This window comes from Zalophus californianus, chromosome 1, assembly GCF_009762305.2.
Source record: "Zalophus californianus isolate mZalCal1 chromosome 1, mZalCal1.pri.v2, whole genome shotgun sequence".
Classification (NCBI taxonomy): Eukaryota; Metazoa; Chordata; class Mammalia; order Carnivora; family Otariidae; genus Zalophus; species Zalophus californianus.
In genome coordinates this window covers 155310511-155328686 of record NC_045595.1, presented here as the reverse complement: position 1 = coordinate 155328686, position 18176 = coordinate 155310511, and the positions used below count along the sequence as shown (strand labels likewise).

Genomic DNA, 18176 nt, shown 5'->3' with positions numbered 1-18176 from the left:
CACTTGTCTTGATGAATTTCATTGTACTAATATTTGCCCATTGCAACAATTGTATGATTACTTTGATCTTTTTAATATGCTTCTCCAAAAAAGCTCTATAATTTACCGTTTTCTTTTTGTTTTGTTTTTATTGTGCAGCCCTTCTGTTACTATTCAATGGCTTGTTCCTGAACACTGCCGATCATTTTTTTTTTTTTTTTTGGTGTTATAGTCTAATTATCACCTAGAACACCAATTTTGTAAAAAAAATAATAAGCATTTGAATTTATAACCTATAGGTTTTATATAGCTACAGTAAATAAGGTATTTGCTGTTAAACAGCCAGATTTTGAGACTGCCCCGTAGGAGAATGAACACATTGATAAGGCATGCTAGAAAATCTTGCCCTAATAATATGTTGTTGTCATGCCCTTTCAAAAAAAGGAACACCTCAAGTGGGTATGTTGATGCAATATAATGTAACATAATTTGAGACATAAAATACTAAGATTAGTTTTGATGAGAGAGAGCATTTAAAAAGTCTCCCTGGTTGTTGTGTGGGATGGATAAAGATGACATTGGGTTGTTTTCAATCAAATTATCAGTCTCCCCCCCAAATTATCACTATATAAAGCTGATATATGGATAACTAATAATAAAAATAAATTAAAATAGTATCAATACTATCTAATACTGTATTAAGAACTTTACCTTAATTCTCATGATAACTTTTGACAAATTCTATTTTTATACCTGTTAAATTGTAAAACATAGACTATTTGGAATAATGGCAACACATATTCGAAATGGTGAGATTCTAAGAGATGTGGACTGTGTATTTCTGTTCTCCTAGGTCATGGGCAAAGTTTGTAATTAAGCTATATTGTCCCTTCCTGACCTAAGCTTCCAAAATGTCCTGGAGCTCTCAAATCCAAACTAGTACCCCAGGGACACATCTTGGGTGGTTCATTTTTCTTCAGGAAGAGTACCCTGGGCATCTGATGACAAATCTGGGTAGGGTAAGAGTGGGGTGCTGAGGTGGCAGGAGAGCATTTGTCCAACACTATCATTTGGTTTATATGGTCAACCATTTGGAACATGTGGTCCAACACATCTGGTTGTGGAGCTCTTCCCATGGCTTGAAGGTTACAGTGTCAGTTATGGTGAGTCTCTCTAGGATTTTAAGGTTTGGAGGCCAGTGATCATGTTGTTAAATTTTATCATGTTCATTATCTAAATTATCCAATTGTTTTAAAAAGGAGGCTACTGAAAAAAGAATTTGTATTTACTTGATTAAGCTATTATGGAATCACCTGTATAGGCAAAGACTATGTTTCTGACCTAAATTTAAGATATTCACACACATAAATAACTGCCTATATGTCTGCTACATTGAGAACATGTATATATCCCAGTATGTATTGTGGTGTATACACTAGTATATATTGCTTTGTATATTTAAAATCAATACACAAGTAAGGTACTGAAAAGAAGATATAGCAAGATTTCTTTTTATTTTTTCCACTCTTTGAAAGGGAAAACAGGAATACTTTAAAAAATAAAAGAATTAATATGTGCCTAAAGAAAAAAATGTTAGTATTAAAAAAAAACACTAACATCATGGTTTCACATAAAGATGCTTGCCTGTATTCCTAAAAATGCTCTCTTCTCTGCCTAGGATACTTTTCACTCTCTTTTTTTTTCTTGGCCAGGTCATATTCATCCTTAAGGTCTCAGCATAAGCTCCCCTCAGGGGAGCTTTGCTGGCCTTGCAGATTTTGCTATATGGCCCTGTTTTATGGTCTTATTGAATGTTATAATTTTTCTTTATGTTGTATAAATCTAATTAAGTGATTATTCATGCGATTATTAGTTCAATGCTCTGCTTTCTTGTTGAACTATAAACTCCATTTGTGCAGAGACCATGTCTATCTTTCTTTTCATTTTGTCCTTTAACAAAGTGAGCATTTATAAATATATATATATTTTTGCCAAAAGTCTCCCCCCAAATTATCACTATATAAAGCTGATATGGATAACTAATAATAAAAATAAATAAAAATAGTATCAATACTATCTAATACTGTATTAAGAACCTTACCTTAATTCTCATGATAACTTTCGATAACTGTGAGATGGAGATCAAGATTAATCTGAATATTATTCTGTATTGGTGGATGACATATTTTAAAACCCATATGCAAGTAAGATATTGAAAAGAAAACAGAGCAAGATTTTTTATTTATTTTTCTGCTTTTTGTAAAAGGAAATGGAATTTTTTTCAAATGCAAGAAACAAATGAAAACAATCAACATAACAGGATGAATCATTATTCTTGCTTAAATCATTACTATATGGTCAAGAGCCTTTACCTGTAAAGTCACCAGTTTGATTCTTCCACATCCATATATGACCAAGGTTAACTCAAAGAACCTTCTGGAAGGTCCACACAAGAAAACCCTAGAGAAATAATTTCCTCAAACTTGAACTGCAGATCATATGTTCTCTGTGTGGAATATGAAGTCATACTAATTCTAACATGCTAACAATAGCTGATGTTAGTTACTTGCAACACATACCTCTGGAAATCAACTTAAAGAAATTACATTTAAAATTATATATTTTTCCCAAACCCATGAGGGAAGAGTCTAGGCTACATATATTAATAATTGGTTAATTTATAAAATTAGAAGTAAGACAGTTAAGGCTAGAGCATTAATGGAATTCAAGAGTATCATCAGGCAAGGATTCAAATTTGGAAAAGAACTGAAAGGAAGTCTCTGACCAAATGATTAAAACCCAACATCCAATGAGAAATGGGATTCCAGACACCCTGCAGTCCTCTTAGCTCCTTCCAGAACAATGTTTTTACCCTATCAAAACACAAAATATTTCTCAAGTGATATTTTTATATTTTATATTGATGTCAAATCTAGCTTTTTCCTTGGACAAGAGAATTTTATAGCACCTGCTAAGTTGTTCTCAACCTAAAGGGCTAAGTCCTCAGTGTGCCTGAGTTTTTCAGGTATAGAAAGGATTCAAAAAACCTTTGTAGAAACAAGATGCATAGAAACTCCTTCTGTAACCCTGGGCAATCCTGATAATATGTGAGGCACACTTGAGAAAGGGACTTCCTCTGGCATGTGAAAAGAAAGATGGAGAAACAAAGTTAAATGAAGATGGGAGCAGCATTGCTCACCTAAGGGAGATCAAACACTCCATAGAAATACATGTTACGGTGCAATTGCCCTCTGGGAGTTACAGGATTATGAAAGTCTAACTTAATTAAGGGAGAAAATAGGTCACATTTAACAACCACATATGTGACATATCATTTTGACTATACAGAATAACTGGAGAGAAGAGAAAAATTAAGAAATCAGAAATATAAGAAAAGCAACCATGGAATTCATCAACCTCTCTTCCTCCTAAGTCAGGTGTATGTTTAGATTATGTATATACGAAAAGATTTACCATTCTTAAAACTTTCCTCTTTAAAAATTCTTGCAGTATATTTGAAAAAATAAATTTCAAATGTCAAAATAAAGAGAAACAAAATGGCACAGCCACATTTTTTTTAAAAACTAAATTAAGAGATAATAAATATTCTTCTCATAAAAATACACCTTGCACCCTCTTTCCTTTCTCCCCCCTTGTGTCATCAAATGACAGGTAATCGGGTACGTGTGAACCCTGCATAGAATCTTCCCCCTTTCATGGCTCCATGCCCCTGTGGGGTCGAGCTAATTACAGGTACATTTCCTCTGCAAGGCAGTCACACTCTATACTGTTGAAGGTACAATTAATAATTGAAAAAGCTAGCTGGGTATTTTTGCTCACATGGCCATGGGTGGCAGGCAGTTTTGCTGTCACACAGGGAGCAGAGCCTCCTCCTTGAGTGCCTCCAAGAAAGGTTTCATGTTATAGACTGAAAAGGATCACTGCCTTTTTCCAAATTTGGAAAAGAAGGGAAAAAACCCACGTAAGACCAAAAAAAAAAAAACACAAAACCCCCACGATAAACCTAGTTTCCCTTATAGAAGAGGAAAGGCAAATTTTCTCTCCTGTTACCAGGAATGTGATTATGATCAGGTGGTTATTTAGGTCAGATGTGAAATAGATGAAAGAGTGGGACTGGGAATTAATACCCTTTGGAAGGGAAATTGGAGTTTGCCCTTGAGTTTGTGAATGCAGCATGGAGCTAGTTTTGCACGTGACAGAACAGAATTTGACCCACAGAGAGGGCCTAGCTAGAGGATTATAGAAGAATAAAGTTCTTTCCCTTGAGATGTATTTAGGAACTTAATGGAAGATATCCCCAGAGCCTCATGGGGTCATAGATGAGTGCAGAAAATCCTTATCTGTGCCCCAAGCCATAGTCTTGAGCAATGGTCTGTAAACTTTTCTAAAGGGCCAGATAGAAAATATTTTAGGTCTTGTGAGCCAAGCCATCTTTGTTGCAACTACTAAACTCTCCTGTTTTAGAACAAAAGCAGCCATAGACAACACAAAAATGAGTAAGTGTGGGTGTGTTTCAATAAAACTTTATTTATGGACACTCAAATATGAACGTCAAATTTTTTGCATGTCAAAAAATAAAATTCTTCTTTTGATTTTTCCAACCACTTAATCATTTAAGAACCACTTTTAGCTTGCGGGCAGTACAAAGTGGGACAGGCCGGATTTGGCCCACAGACTGCAGTTTGCTGACCCCCTGGGCTTCCTATTAGAAATCCCTGTGAGTATACTGATTTTTCAAGTTGATTTTGAAGTGTCCAGCATTCTCTGAGTATGTAAATGCTACCTTTACTCTGGAAGATATGGTCTCTTGTTGACTTTAAAACACCATGGATACCAGGTTATTCAGGATTCAAATCAGATATTCATTATCATTAAAAAGTTAGCTACGGAGATCTAAACTCCTAGGTCCAGCCCGGAAAAATCTTGAAACTCTGATTCTATTTTATTATTTTTCTGAACCCAAAGGATAATAAAGAATATATATCTTTGGGCTCAGGTCATGAATAGCATTTCTCCCTGAAAATAAAATAATAATAATAATAATAAATTTAAAAAACTGAACTACTTAATAGTTAGTAGTATACCAAAAGGAACGGTCTTTTTATTAATTTAATTCATTCCTTGTTTATAAGTTGACCATAATCTATCTTCCTTCCTTCTTCCCTTCTTTCTACCACTTGTTCCACAAAAAGAAATAAGAGATTATAAACAATATATTTATATAGATGTTTAAATTAATTAGAAAAGGTGAGACAACATAAAAAATAATAGTAAGAAAACAAGAGGAATGCAAGAGCATAGTCTCTATATGAATTTGATGCCATAAAATGGTACAGAGTTTAAATGTTTAAAATCCATTTTATTAACATGTATTTTATATATGATTTCCTACATTCTTTTACAAATGGGCAATAAATTTGTCTCTAAGGTTAGTAATAGTCAATTCCATGGACTCATAATCATTTATAAAAATTCACTGAATTCATTCATAAAAAACCAAACCATTGCTTAGAAAAAGGGCAGCAGAAATACTGAAAACAAAGAGGAATTTTCTCAAAAGGTATTTTCAAAAGGAAACTGTAATAAAATTAGCAATCTCTCAAAACATTATAGTTAATGCAATGATTTTAAAGGATATTTTTATAACATCTTTAAATATGGGCCAGTAGCTTTTATACCAAATAGTCATTCAGTAAAAACAATTCTACATTGGAAAGGAGCCGGTGTGGGATTGGGGGATAATATAATTCCATCCAGGCAGAATGTGCTTTGGATGTTTAATTTAACCCATGGGAAAGGTGTGTGATATCCAGAGGTTCACACTTCAGACAATCTTCCATATGCAATTTTTTTCCATGTGAAGTATAAAACAGCTCTGAGAGGAAATGAGTTTGAGATTGATCTTCCAAATAAGTGCCTCAATTATTGCTCTTATATATTGTCAATAAATGACAAGTTGCATGCATTAAAAATTAGGATGGGTTCTGAGTGACACTCTCTTAAGAAAACAGAAGCCTTTAATAAGAATAGCTGCCAAAATAAGAGACCATTCTATAGGCTGATCCAAATTCACCTGAAAAATTAATTTGAGAGCTAACATGACATGAAGGCCCCTATTCTCAACCATAAAATACAGATTTTAAAGATGCTTTAAGCAAACGCTACCTTGGCTTTTTAGAAATACCCCAGGATAACTTCCATATATGTCTCACTTTGCATAACAATTTTGTATGGTGTTCATTCCAGAATGACTATATTGTTAATCAAATCTCTAAATCCTTCTATAAAGCAATTTTAAAATAATATCAGATATAAATCAATTAAAAATTGAGGGCTATCTACCAAAATAAATTACATTTTATAAGAATAATTGATCCACAACCCTTCTTTCTGAGAAATCAAATAGCAGGCCCTATTCTACAAAGACTATGCCATTTGTAAAAGCATGGTGTTGCTTATAAGAAAATGAAATCTGTAGAGCAGGAGAGCATGTAGGCAGTCAAGCCAAGTAATTTGATACAATATTTAAGTGAAGTTCAAAAAGTATCAGGGCCTGAGAATTCAGTTATGGTGGTGCTGAGAAGGGGGAAGGGAGGATGCAGAAGGCATTTCTGGTAAAGGATTTTCTGACTTTTACTGAATTTGCATCAATAGCTAGGGACCTGTCATGAGCTCATGCAGCTTAGTCCATGCCTGATAACCCTCCACAGAGCCAGATACCAAGGACATCAGAAGTCACTAACAATTTTGTATTATTCCTGAAAGGTTTCATCACAAGGTGCTACATATTAGGAAATTATAGTTAAAAAGCAAAGCAAAACAAACAAAAAAATACAAAGAACTGGTAAATTTAATTCATACCAAAACATTGCTCCAGGACACTCAAGCACAAAACTGGCATACATTTTAGACAGAATACCAGGTCATTTAATGCATTTAATTCTTCTGTATTTGTTGCCTTGAGGTGATGTTCTATTTGAAAATGAAATAAGAAATGGTTGTAGACTTTATAGAGATGAACACATTAGCAAAGACCAGGGAGGACAAAGGTAATTCCTAAATTGCATTGTATTAGTGTTTTAAAAACCAGATACAAGTTTGCCTTTCTGATCCAATGGAATCTCCAGAACCATGAAGATATCTTAAACGATGTGTGGTATTTTGAAGACTAGATGGTTGCTTACCAGTTGGTGTAAGGTGTCTCCAGGTGATCACAGGTTCAGGACGGCCATTGGCCATGCAGACCAGGGTTACATTGCTGCCCTCATTCACAGTGACATCCGAAGAGATGTTGGAGATCTTTGGTGGAACTGTAAAGACAAAAGCAAATGGAATATGTAACCATGCCCATAAAACCAGCTTTGCAGCATTGGTCCATGTCACTGGAAACAGCAAATCTTAGCTAAATGCTTTTATGACTTAAACCATTTGAAGTTTTGTGTTAAGAAGCCAGACTGCTTTAGGACCTCCTTACAGACTTGGCCAATAAAAAGCATGGTCTTACTATAAAGAGAATCTCTTCTCTATGACCAAGTAGTGTAGGAAGTTCACAGAGGAGTATAATGAAAATGTCTTAGCTCTTTTCTCATTAGAATAGACCTTATCTGGATATTAGAGAGCATGCAGAGTTATATATATTAATAAATTTTTCTTATCACTACGTGGTATCTATATTTATTTTCTTATGTATATAAAAGGAATATAGTCCAATCTTTCCTCCAAATATCAGGAAAAGAAAAACACTGTTATTTAGTATGAGTTGCATAGTTGTGTTCTTAAGATGTGGTAATACCTGTTTACTTATAATCTAGCCACATAAGGCAACCATCTGTGAATCCTAATAGAAAGTGTCTAAATATCACCTTGCTATGTGACAGACTAGATGATACACTTTAGAGCTTAAAAACTGAATTAATAAGACCTATATCATGGACATCACAAAAATAATACTATTACTCCTAGTACTTTAACCACCACTAAAAAAATTTTTTTAAAGATTTTATTTATTTATTCATGAAAGACAGAGAGAGAGAGAGAGGCAGAGGGAGAAGCAGGCTCCCAAGGAGCAGGGAGCCCGACGTGCGACTCGATCCCAGGACCCTGGGACCATGACCTGAGGCGAAGGCAGACACTTAACCATCTGAGCCACCCAGGCGCCCACCACTAATATTTTTTTAAAGATTTTATATTTATTTGAGAGAGAGGGAGTGAGTGTGTGAGCAGGGGAGGGGTAGTGGGGAGGGGAAGAGGGACTTCTCCCTCTTGAGAGAGAATCTCAAGCGGACTTCCTGTTGAGGAGGAACCCCCCTGTGGGGCTCACTCTCTTGACCCTGAGATCATGACTTGAGATGAAACCAAACATTGGTCGCTTAACCTACTGGAGCCACCCAGGTGCTCCTCACTGCCACTATTGTTAACAATTTAATAATAGCTAACTTTAGGCACTTACTATATGTAAAATCCTATGTAGAATACTTTATAAGTATTATATCAGTAACTACTTATAATAAAGAAATAATATCCTATGAGGATTTTATTTACAGGTGGGAAACTGAGGTATAGATGGAGCAAGGTGAGAAGCAGAAAACAGATTCGAATACAAGAAGACTTCAGGGCCCACACTCTTAAGTAATACTTAAATGAAGCTTCATCTTCACAATCCAGGCTACCAGATGGCTGAAAATGAAGGAAATTACTTTTTGGTGGTGTGAGAAATGAGTCCCTGAGGGCTAGCTGTTCTGCCGTCTGACTTCCTTCATTAGTGTTCAGGGCGGCAACATTAGATCTCATATTGGTAGGCTTAAGTGGAAAGTGAATTACTCACAAATTTCATCACAGAGGTTATACACTGATTATGAATAGCAGCGTTTATGGTTTGACTGTGATTTTCCTTTTTTTTTAAATCTTAGTTGCTTATGGTGTTCCTGAGCAAGTATGTGTCAGGGGGACAGAGGAGAACAAGACAGCATAAAAGAGTTCAATAATAAGACTGTTATTTTTTCCCCACTCTTCCTGCCCTGTAGTGACGAATAAAACAGAAATATTTTCTGCCTGTAGAGACAGCTGTCTGACAACCATATGATTCCTGCAAATCTCTGTTAGGAGACACAAATGATACTTGGGCAACTAACCAGGTCAGAGTGGAGGAAGGAGGAAGTGGGAGGAGGATTCTTGACCTTAGCATCTCTCTTACAATGACATCTTAAAGGCTTGTGGGTAGAAACCAGTAATTCTAAATTAAACCAAATGGCAGATATGGAATATAGTTGATTCCTGTTATTTAGCAGTATCTATCTATAGGGTTTCTATTTCCTTTTTTAAAAATTTTTATTGTTATGTTAATCACCATAAATTACATCATTAGTTTTTGATGCAGTGTTCCATGATTCATTGTTTGTGCATAACACCCAGTGCTCTGTGCAGAACGTGCCCTCCACAATACCCATCACCAGGCTACCCCATCCTCCAACCACCCTCCCCTCTAGAACCCTGAGTTTGTTTTTCAGAGTCCATTGTCTCTCATGGTTCATCTTCCCCTCCAATTTCCCCCTCTTCATTCTTCCCCTCCTGTTATCTTCTTCTTTTTTTTCTTAACATATATTACATTATTTGTTTCAGAGGTACAGATCTGTGATTCAACAGTCTTGCACAATTCACAGCGGCTCACCGTAGCACATAACCTCCCCAATGTCTATCACCCAGCCACCCCATCCCTCCCACCCCCCAACACTCCAGCAACCCTCAGTTTGTTTCCTGAGATTAAGAATTCCTCATATCAGTGAGGTCATATGATACATGTCTTTCTCTGATTGACTTATTTCGCTCAGCATAACACCCTCCAGTTCCATCCACGTCGTTGCAAATGGCAAGATCTCATCCCTTTTGATGGCTGCATAATATTCCATTGTATAAATATACCACTTCTTCTTTATCCATTCATCTGTCGATGGACATCTTGGCTCTTTCCACAGTTTGGCTATTGTGGACATTGCTGCTATAAACATCAGAGTGAACATACCCCTTCAGATCCCTACCTTTGTATCTTTGGGGTAAATACCCAGTAGTGCAATTACTGGATCGTAGGGCAGCTCTGTTTTCAACTTTTTGAGGAAACTCCATACTGTTTTCCAGAGTGGCTGCACCAGCTTGCATTCCCACCAACAGTGTAGGAGGGTTCCCCTTTCTCTGCATCCTCGCCAACATCTGTCGTTTCCTGACTTGTTAATTTTGGCCATTCTGACTGGTGTGAGGTGGTATCTCATTGAGGTTTTGATTTGGATTTCCCTGATGCCAAGCGATATTGAACACTTTTTCATGTGTCTCTTGGCCATTTGGATGTCTTCTTTGGAAAAATGTCTGTTCATGTCTTCTGCCCATTTGTTGATTGGATCATTTGTTCTTTGGGTGTTGAGTTTGATAAGTTCTTTATAGATTTTGGATACTAGCCCCTTATCTGATATGTCATTTGCAAATATCTTCTCCCATTCTGTCAGTTCTCTTTCGGTTTTGTGACTGTTTCTTTTGCTGTGCAAAAGCTTTTTATCTTGATGAAATCCCAATAGTTCATTTTTGCCCTTGCTTCCCTTGCCTTTGGCGATGTGTCTAGGAAGAAGTTGCTGCGGCTGAGGTCAAAGAGGTTGCTGCCTGTGTTCTCCTTTAGGATTTTGATGGACCCCTGTCTCACATTTAGGTCTCTCAACCATTTTCAGTCTATTTTTATGTGTGGTGTAAGGAAATGGTCCAGTTTCATTCTTCTGCATGTGGCTGTCCAGGTTTCCCAACACCATTTGTTGAAGAGACTGTCTTTTTTCCACTGGACATTCTTTCCTGCTTTGTCGAAGATTAGTTGACCATAGAGTTGAGGGTCCATTTCTGGGCTCTCTATTCTGTTCCATTGATCTATGTGTCTGTTTTTGCACCAGTACCATACTGTCTTGATGATGACAGCTTTGTCATAGAGCTGGAAGTCCGGAATTGTGATGCCGCCAGCTTTGCTTTTCTTTTTCGACATTCCTCTGGCTATTTGGGGTATTTTCTGGTTCCATACAAATGTTAGGATTATTTATTCCATTTCTTTGAAAAAAGTGGATGGTATTTTGATGGGGATTGCATTGAATGTGTAGATTGCTCTAGGTAGCATTGACATCTTCACAATATTTGTTTTTCCAATCCATGAGCATGGAACTTTTTTCCATTTCTTTGTGTCTTCCTCAATTTCTTTCATGAGTATTTTATAGTTTTCTGAGTACAGGTCCTTTGCCTCTTTGGTTAGATTTATTCCCAGGTATCTTATTGTTTTGGGTGCAATTGTAAATGGGATCAACTCCTTAATTTCTCTTTCTTCTGTCTTGTTGTTGGTGTATAGGAATGCCACTGATTTCTGTGCATTGATTTTATGCACACTTCCTGCCACTTCACTGAATTCCTGTATGAGTCCTAGCAGTTTTGGAGTGGAGTCTTTTGGGTTTTCCACAAGTATCATATCATCTGCAAACAGTGAGAGTTTGACTTCTTCTTTGCCGATTTAGAGACTTTTTATTTCTTTTTGTTGTCTGATTGCTGTGGCTAGGACTTCTAATACTATATTGAATAGCAATGGTGAGAGTGAACATCCCTGCCGTGTTCCTGACCTTAGGGGGAAAGCTCTCAGTTTTTCCCCATTGAGAATGATATTCGCTGTAGGTTTTTCATAGATGGCTTTTATGATATTGAGGTATGTACCCTCTATCCCTATACTCTGAAGAGTTTTGATCAAGAAAGGATGCTGTACTTTGTCAAATGCTTTTTCTGCATCTATTGAGAGGATCATATGATTCTTGTTCTTTCTTTTGTTAATGTATTGTATCACGTCGATTGATTTGCGGATGTTGAACCAGCCTTGCAGCCCAGGGATCAATCCCACTTGGTCATGGTGAATAATCCTTTAAATGTACTCTTGGATTCTATTGGCTAGCATTTTGGTGAGAATTTTTGTATCCATGTTCTTGAGGGATATTGGTCTGTAATTCTCCTTTTTGATGGGGTCTTTGTCTGGTTTTGGGATCAAGGTAATGCTGGCCTCATAAAATGAGTTTGGAAGTTTACCTTCCATTTCTACTTTTTGGAACAGTTTCAGAAGAATAGGTATTAATTCTTCTTTAAATGTTTGGTAGAATTCCCCTGGGAAGCCATCTGGCCCTGGGCTCTTGTTTGTTGGGAGATTTTTGATGACTGCTTCAATTTCCTTAGTGGTTATAGGTCTGTTCAGGTTTTCTATTTCTTCCTGGTTCAGGTTTGGTAGTTGATACATCTGCAGGAATGCATCCATTTCTTCCAGGTTATCTAATTTGCTGGCATAGAGTTGCTTATAATATGTTCTTATAATTGTTTGTATTTCTTTGGTGTTGGTTGTGATCTCTCCTCTTTCATTCATGATTTTGTTGCTTTGGGTCATTTCTCTTTTCTTTTTGATAAGTCTGGCCAGGGGTTTATCAATCTTGTTAATTCTTTCAAAGAACCAGCTCCTAGTTTCGTTGATCTGTTCTACTGTTCTTTTGGTTTCTATTTCATTGATTTCTACTCTGATCTGTATTATTTCTCTTCTCCTGCTGGGTTTAGGCTTTATTTGCTGTTTTTTCTCTAGCTCCTTTAGGTGTAGGGTTAGGTTGTGTATTTGAGACCTTTCTTGTTTCTTGGGAAAGGCTTGTATTGCTATGTACTTTCCTCTTAGGACTGCCTTTGCAGCATCCCAAAGATTTTGAAGAGTTGTGTTTTCATTTTCATTGGTTTCCATGAAGTTTTTTTTAATTCTTTAATTTCCTGGTTGACCCATTCATTCTTTAGTAGGATGCTCTTTAGCCTCCATGTATTTGAGTTCTTTCTGACTTTCCTCTTGTGATTGAGTTCTAGTTTCAAAGCATTGTGGCCTGAAAACATGCAGGGAATGATCCCAATCTTTTGGTACCGGTTGAGACCTGATTTGTGACCTAGGATGTGATCTATTCTGGAGAATGTTCCATGGGCACTAGAGAAGAATGTGGATTCTGTTGCTTTGGGATGGAATGTTCTGAATATGTCTGTGAAGTCCATTTGGTCCAGGGTGTCATTTAAAGTCTTTATTTCCTTGTTGATCTTTTGCTTAGATGATCTGTCCATTTCAGTCAGGGGGGTGTTAAAGTCCCCCAATATTATTGTATTGTTGTCGATGTGTTTCTTTGCTTTTGTTATTAATTGGCTTCTATAATTGGCTGCTCCCATGTTGGGGGCATAGATATTTACAATTGTTAGATCTTCTTGTTGGACAGACCCTTTAAGTAGGATATAGTGTCCTTCCTCATCTCTTATTACAGTCTTTGGTTTAAAATCTAATTTGTTTGATATAAGGATTGCCACCCCAGCTTTCTTTCGGTGTCCGTTAGCATGGTAAATGGTTTTCCACCCCCTCACTTTCAATCTGGGGGTGTCTTTGGGTCTAAAATGAGTCTCTTGCAGACAGCATATTGATGGATCTTGTTTTTTAATCCAATCTGATAGCCTGTGTCTTTTGATTGGGGCATTTAGCCCATTTACATTCAGGGTAACTATTGAAAGATATGAATTTAGTGCCATTGTATTGCCTGTAAGGTGACTGTTACTGTATATTGTCTGTGTTCCTTTCTGGTCTATGTTGTTTTTAGGCTCTCTCTTTGCTTAGAAGACCCCTTTCAATATTTCTTGTTGGGCTGGTTTTGTGTTTGCAAATTCCTTTAGTTTTTGTTTGTCCTGGAAGCTTTTTATCTCTTCTTCTATTTTCAATGATAGCCTAGCTGGATATAGTATTCTTGGCTGCATATTCTTCTTGTTTAGTGCTCTGAATATATCATGCCAGTCCTTTCTGGCCTGCCAGATTGCCTGTTGCCAATCTAATGTTTCTCCTATTGTAGGTTACAGATCTCTTGTGCCGAGCTGCTTTCAAGATTTTCTCCTTGTCTCTGAGACTCATAAGTTTTACTATTAGATGTCGGGGTGTTGACCTATTTTTATTGATTTTGAGAGGGGTTCTCTGTGCCTCCTGGATTTTGATGCCTGTTTCCTTCCCCAAATTAGGGAAGTTCTCTGCTATAATTTGCTCCAGTATACCTTCTGCCCCTCTCTCTCTTTCTTCCTCTTCTGGGATCCCAATCATTCTAATGTTGTTTTGTCTTATGTTATCGCTTATCTCTCGAATTCTGCCCTCCTGATCCAGTAGTTGTTTATCTTTCTCTCAGCTTCTTTATTTTCCATCATTTGGTTTTCTATATCACTGATTCTCTCTTCTGTCTCATTTATCCTAGCAGTTAGTGCCCCCATTTTTTATTCATTTTACCTCATTAATAGCCTTTTTGATTTTGACTTGGTTAGATTTTAGTTCATTTCTCCAGAAAGGGTTTCTGTAATAACTTCCATGCTTTTTTCAAGCCCAGCTAGTATCTTTAAAATCATGATTCTGAACTCTAGGTCCAACATCGTACTAATGTCCGTATTGAGTAGGTCCCTGGCAGTCAGTACTACCTCTTGTTCTTTTTGTTGAGGTGATTTTTTCTATCTTGTCCAGAAGAGAATAGATGAATGAGAGAACAAAATGCTAACAGGATAACTACGTCCCCAGAAAATATACTCTAAACAAATCAGAAAAGACCTGAAACCGGGGGAAAAGAAAGGGAAAGAATGAAAAAAAAAAAAAAAAAAAGAAAAGGATAAAAACAAACAAAAACAGAACAAAAAAAAAAAAACAGAATATGATCAAATGTGATCAGGCTGGTGCATAGATCAGTGGCACACACTAGATTTTGGGTGTATTTTGGTCTGTTAGAAGAAAGTGCCTCCCAAAATTTTAAAGAAAGAAAAACTTATATATGTACAAAAATAAGGGTTGATACAATGAAGGGATGAACTATTAGTATAAAGATGAAAATTATAAAAAAATATATAAAAGGAATTAATAAGAAGTTGTTTGAAAAAAGAAAGAAGAGGATTTAAAATAAAAGAAAAAAAAAGGGAGAGAATGTGATCAGGTAGGAGACTAGAACAAAGCCATACACTAGAGATTTAGGGTATATTTTGATCTGTTAGAAGAAACTGTATCTCAAAATTTTAAAGAGAAAAAAACTTGTATATATATACCAAAAATAAGGGTAACTACTTTGAAAGGATAGACTATGACTCTAAAAATGAAAAATAAAAATGTTTTTTTAAAAAGGGATTGATAAGATGTTGGTTGAAAAAGGGAAAAAGAAAAATTAAAAAAAGAGTTTAAAAAAATTAACTTTGAAAGACTAAAGGATCATGGGAAAAAAGGCATGGATTCTATGTGCAGTATTCCCCTAGCTCTGGAGTTCTGCCGTTCTCATTGATCGGTAAACTTGGTCTTGGTTGGCTGTTCTTGCTGATCTTCTGGGGGAGGGGCCTGTTGCCGTGGTTCCCAAATGTCTTTGTGGGAGGTGGAATTGCCCCATCCTTGTCCGTCTGGGTTAAGTAATCTGTTCGGGTTTGCTCTTGGGAGCTTTTGTTTCCTGCAAGCTTTCGGTACAGTTTCGGAGGCCGAGAGTGAAAATGGCAGCCTCCCAATCTCTGCCCCGGAGGAGCCGACAACTCGGGGCCCCACTCCTCAGTGTGCCCCCAGAGAAAAGCAGTCAATCACTCTTGTCTCCCCAGTCTCTGGCCGCACTCCGTGCTCACCTGGCCCATGACTGAGCATTTCTATCTCTGGCACCTGACTCCGTGTGGAGTCTCCAAACCCAGCAGATCCCTGCGGTGCGCTCCCGCGCAGCTCCTCCCGGGGGAGGGAGGGGAGTTTCCCCGGATCTGCCGCTTGTTGGGTCCCTGCTGGAGTAGCAGTGGCCCGACTGTGCCATGGATCACAGTTTATGGCAACCCCGAGCTGAGAGCCCACGCCTCGGCTCCGTCTCTGAAGCCACCTTCCCCGCTCTGATACCTGGGATCTCTGCCGCACTCAGGCACCCCTGTCTTTCTGTGACCCCGAGGGTCCTGAGACCCCACTGTCCTGGCGAGGGTTCCACCCCCCGCTTAGCCACTTGAAGCGATGTGCCTCAGCAGAGCCGACTTCTAAAAGTTCCGATTTTGTGCTCCGCGGCTCTATCACTTGCCAGAAGCAGCCGACGGAGGCCTCTTCCCCACCCCACCCCCCCGTCTATCCTCCTGAATATCGCCTTGGATTCACTTCTCCACACGTCCTACCTTCCAGAAAGTGGTCGCTTTTCTGTTCAGAGAGTTGTTGCTATTCTTTTCTTCGATCTCCTGTTGAGTTCATAGTGTTCAGAATGGTTTGATCCCTATCCAGCTGAATTCCTGAGACCAGACGAAATCCAGGTCTCCTACTCCTTCACCATCTTGCTCCGCCCCCCCATTTCCCTTTTATCTACTGGGGTTATGGGTCTTTTTTTCATTTTCTCACATTGACTTGCAATATACACTTCCAGGCTTTTACAGTGAGGACCTAAAAAGTTATACCCATTTTTTTAAGGAAGAAGATGAGGCACAGAGAGAAATAATGCCTTGTCAAGGGCAATCCCATCACGAAATATGGCTGGGCTTAGAATTCGGGGCTCCTGAATGTCCAATTGTTCTGTTGTTTAAGATTCATCATTTTTAATTCCTAGATAAATAAGCCAGTGTTCTGAACATCTCCAAAACACTACAATAAACTAAAAATCTATAGTGGTGTTCAAGAATAAGATTTAGACATCCTAGGCATCTTCCTCAATAATCTAAAATCTGCAACAGGAAGCTATGTAATAATTATAAGAGCTCATATTACTCAGTTTGTAATTAATTCTGAATTGCAAGACAGGCCACAGAATAGAAAGAAGAAATATAGATGTGTTTGGATTTTAAAAAATGTGTAGAGGGGGAGACTTCATTTTCCTAAAATAAAAATATGCAAATTTGCTAAACAGAAAGGATCTCTAGTGGTCAAGTTCCCAGTGAATTATTACCTATGATAAAATTTACTCATAATTACCTCTCTTTTTATAAAAGGGATATATAGCTAAGGACTTTGCTTTTATATGGTATGCAAGTTGAACCACTTGTTCAATGTTACATAGACAGGTGATAATAAAGTTAAGAATAAAACCTAGAATAACTGAGTACAGAGCTATATTTTAACCATCAAACCATATTGTTTCTTTTAATTAAGGACAATATACCCAGGTCCTGGATCTCAGATACTGGAGATTCAGAGAGTGTTTGTGTTCAATAACTGGAAATTTACTCAGGTAGACATTGTATCTCAGCCTCCTCTGGGTCAATACCATTGGGTTTCATTCACTGCCTATCTTCTACATCCTTGTACTTTGTACCAGTTTCTTCCACAGTATTTATATCTGATGCAGTCATTTGTTTTAGAAATAAATCCTTCCCTAAATTCCATGTTATCCTCTTACTTTCAAACTCTCTGTCTCCAAATTTCTTGAAGGAATTGTTCTACATCACATCTTCTCCCATTCACACTTTAACCTTTGGTGCAATCTGGATCTCTCCCTAACCTTCCAAGAAACTGATCTCAGGAAGCTCACCAATTTGAACCATATTGTTTCTAGGTCCTGTGAACAATTTTGTTATTATCCCATTTTTCTCTGAAGTTTTTGGCTCTGTTGACTGCATCTTCCTTCTTCCAGGCCTTTCTATTCTTGGTTTCTAAGATGCTAAACTCAACTATTTTTTGTCTTACCCCTCTGGCTAGCCTTCCCATTTTAACTTTTGGACTTATTTTGACCTGTTCCTTAAATATCTGTATTTCTGAAAGGTTGATCACTGTCCTCTTCCTTCATATCATTCACTGTGAATGATCTCATCTACTCTCTAGCTTTAGAAGCTAAGGCCATATTATTGATAACTCCCAAATCAGTATCTGCAGCCCAAATTTTTCTCATGACTTTTACACCTATTTTCCAATTGACTCTTCTACATTTTTGTCAGGTACCTCGCAGATATCAAGATCCAACATACTCAGAACAGAAATCATCATCTTCCTTCCTACAGAACACTTGTAGTCTTATTCACTATCTCAGGGAATGGTGTCATGCAAACCGTTGCCCAAGCAAAAAAAAAAAAAAAAGAAAGTTATCTCCCTTGACTGCTCTCTCTCCTTTACTGCCCCCATGTAAAAAGGGTCCCAAATTCTGTGGTTTATGCCTTTTAAATCTCTCTCAGATTCA

General features: G+C 37.4%; 1 protein-coding gene across 5 annotated transcripts in view; it reads right to left on the bottom strand.

Annotated features, from left to right (window-relative positions):
* The window catches only part of LOC113917567 (limbic system associated membrane protein), a 651218-nt gene that overhangs the window by 232367 nt on the left and 400675 nt on the right, over window positions 1-18176 (bottom strand). For all 5 annotated transcript variants that reach the window (XM_027585416.2, XM_027585415.2, XM_027585420.2 and 2 more), the window contains exon 3: window positions 7185-7310. In XM_027585416.2, coding sequence (XP_027441217.1) covers window positions 7185-7310 — 126 coding nt within the window. The remainder of the gene's footprint in view (window positions 1-7184; window positions 7311-18176) is intronic.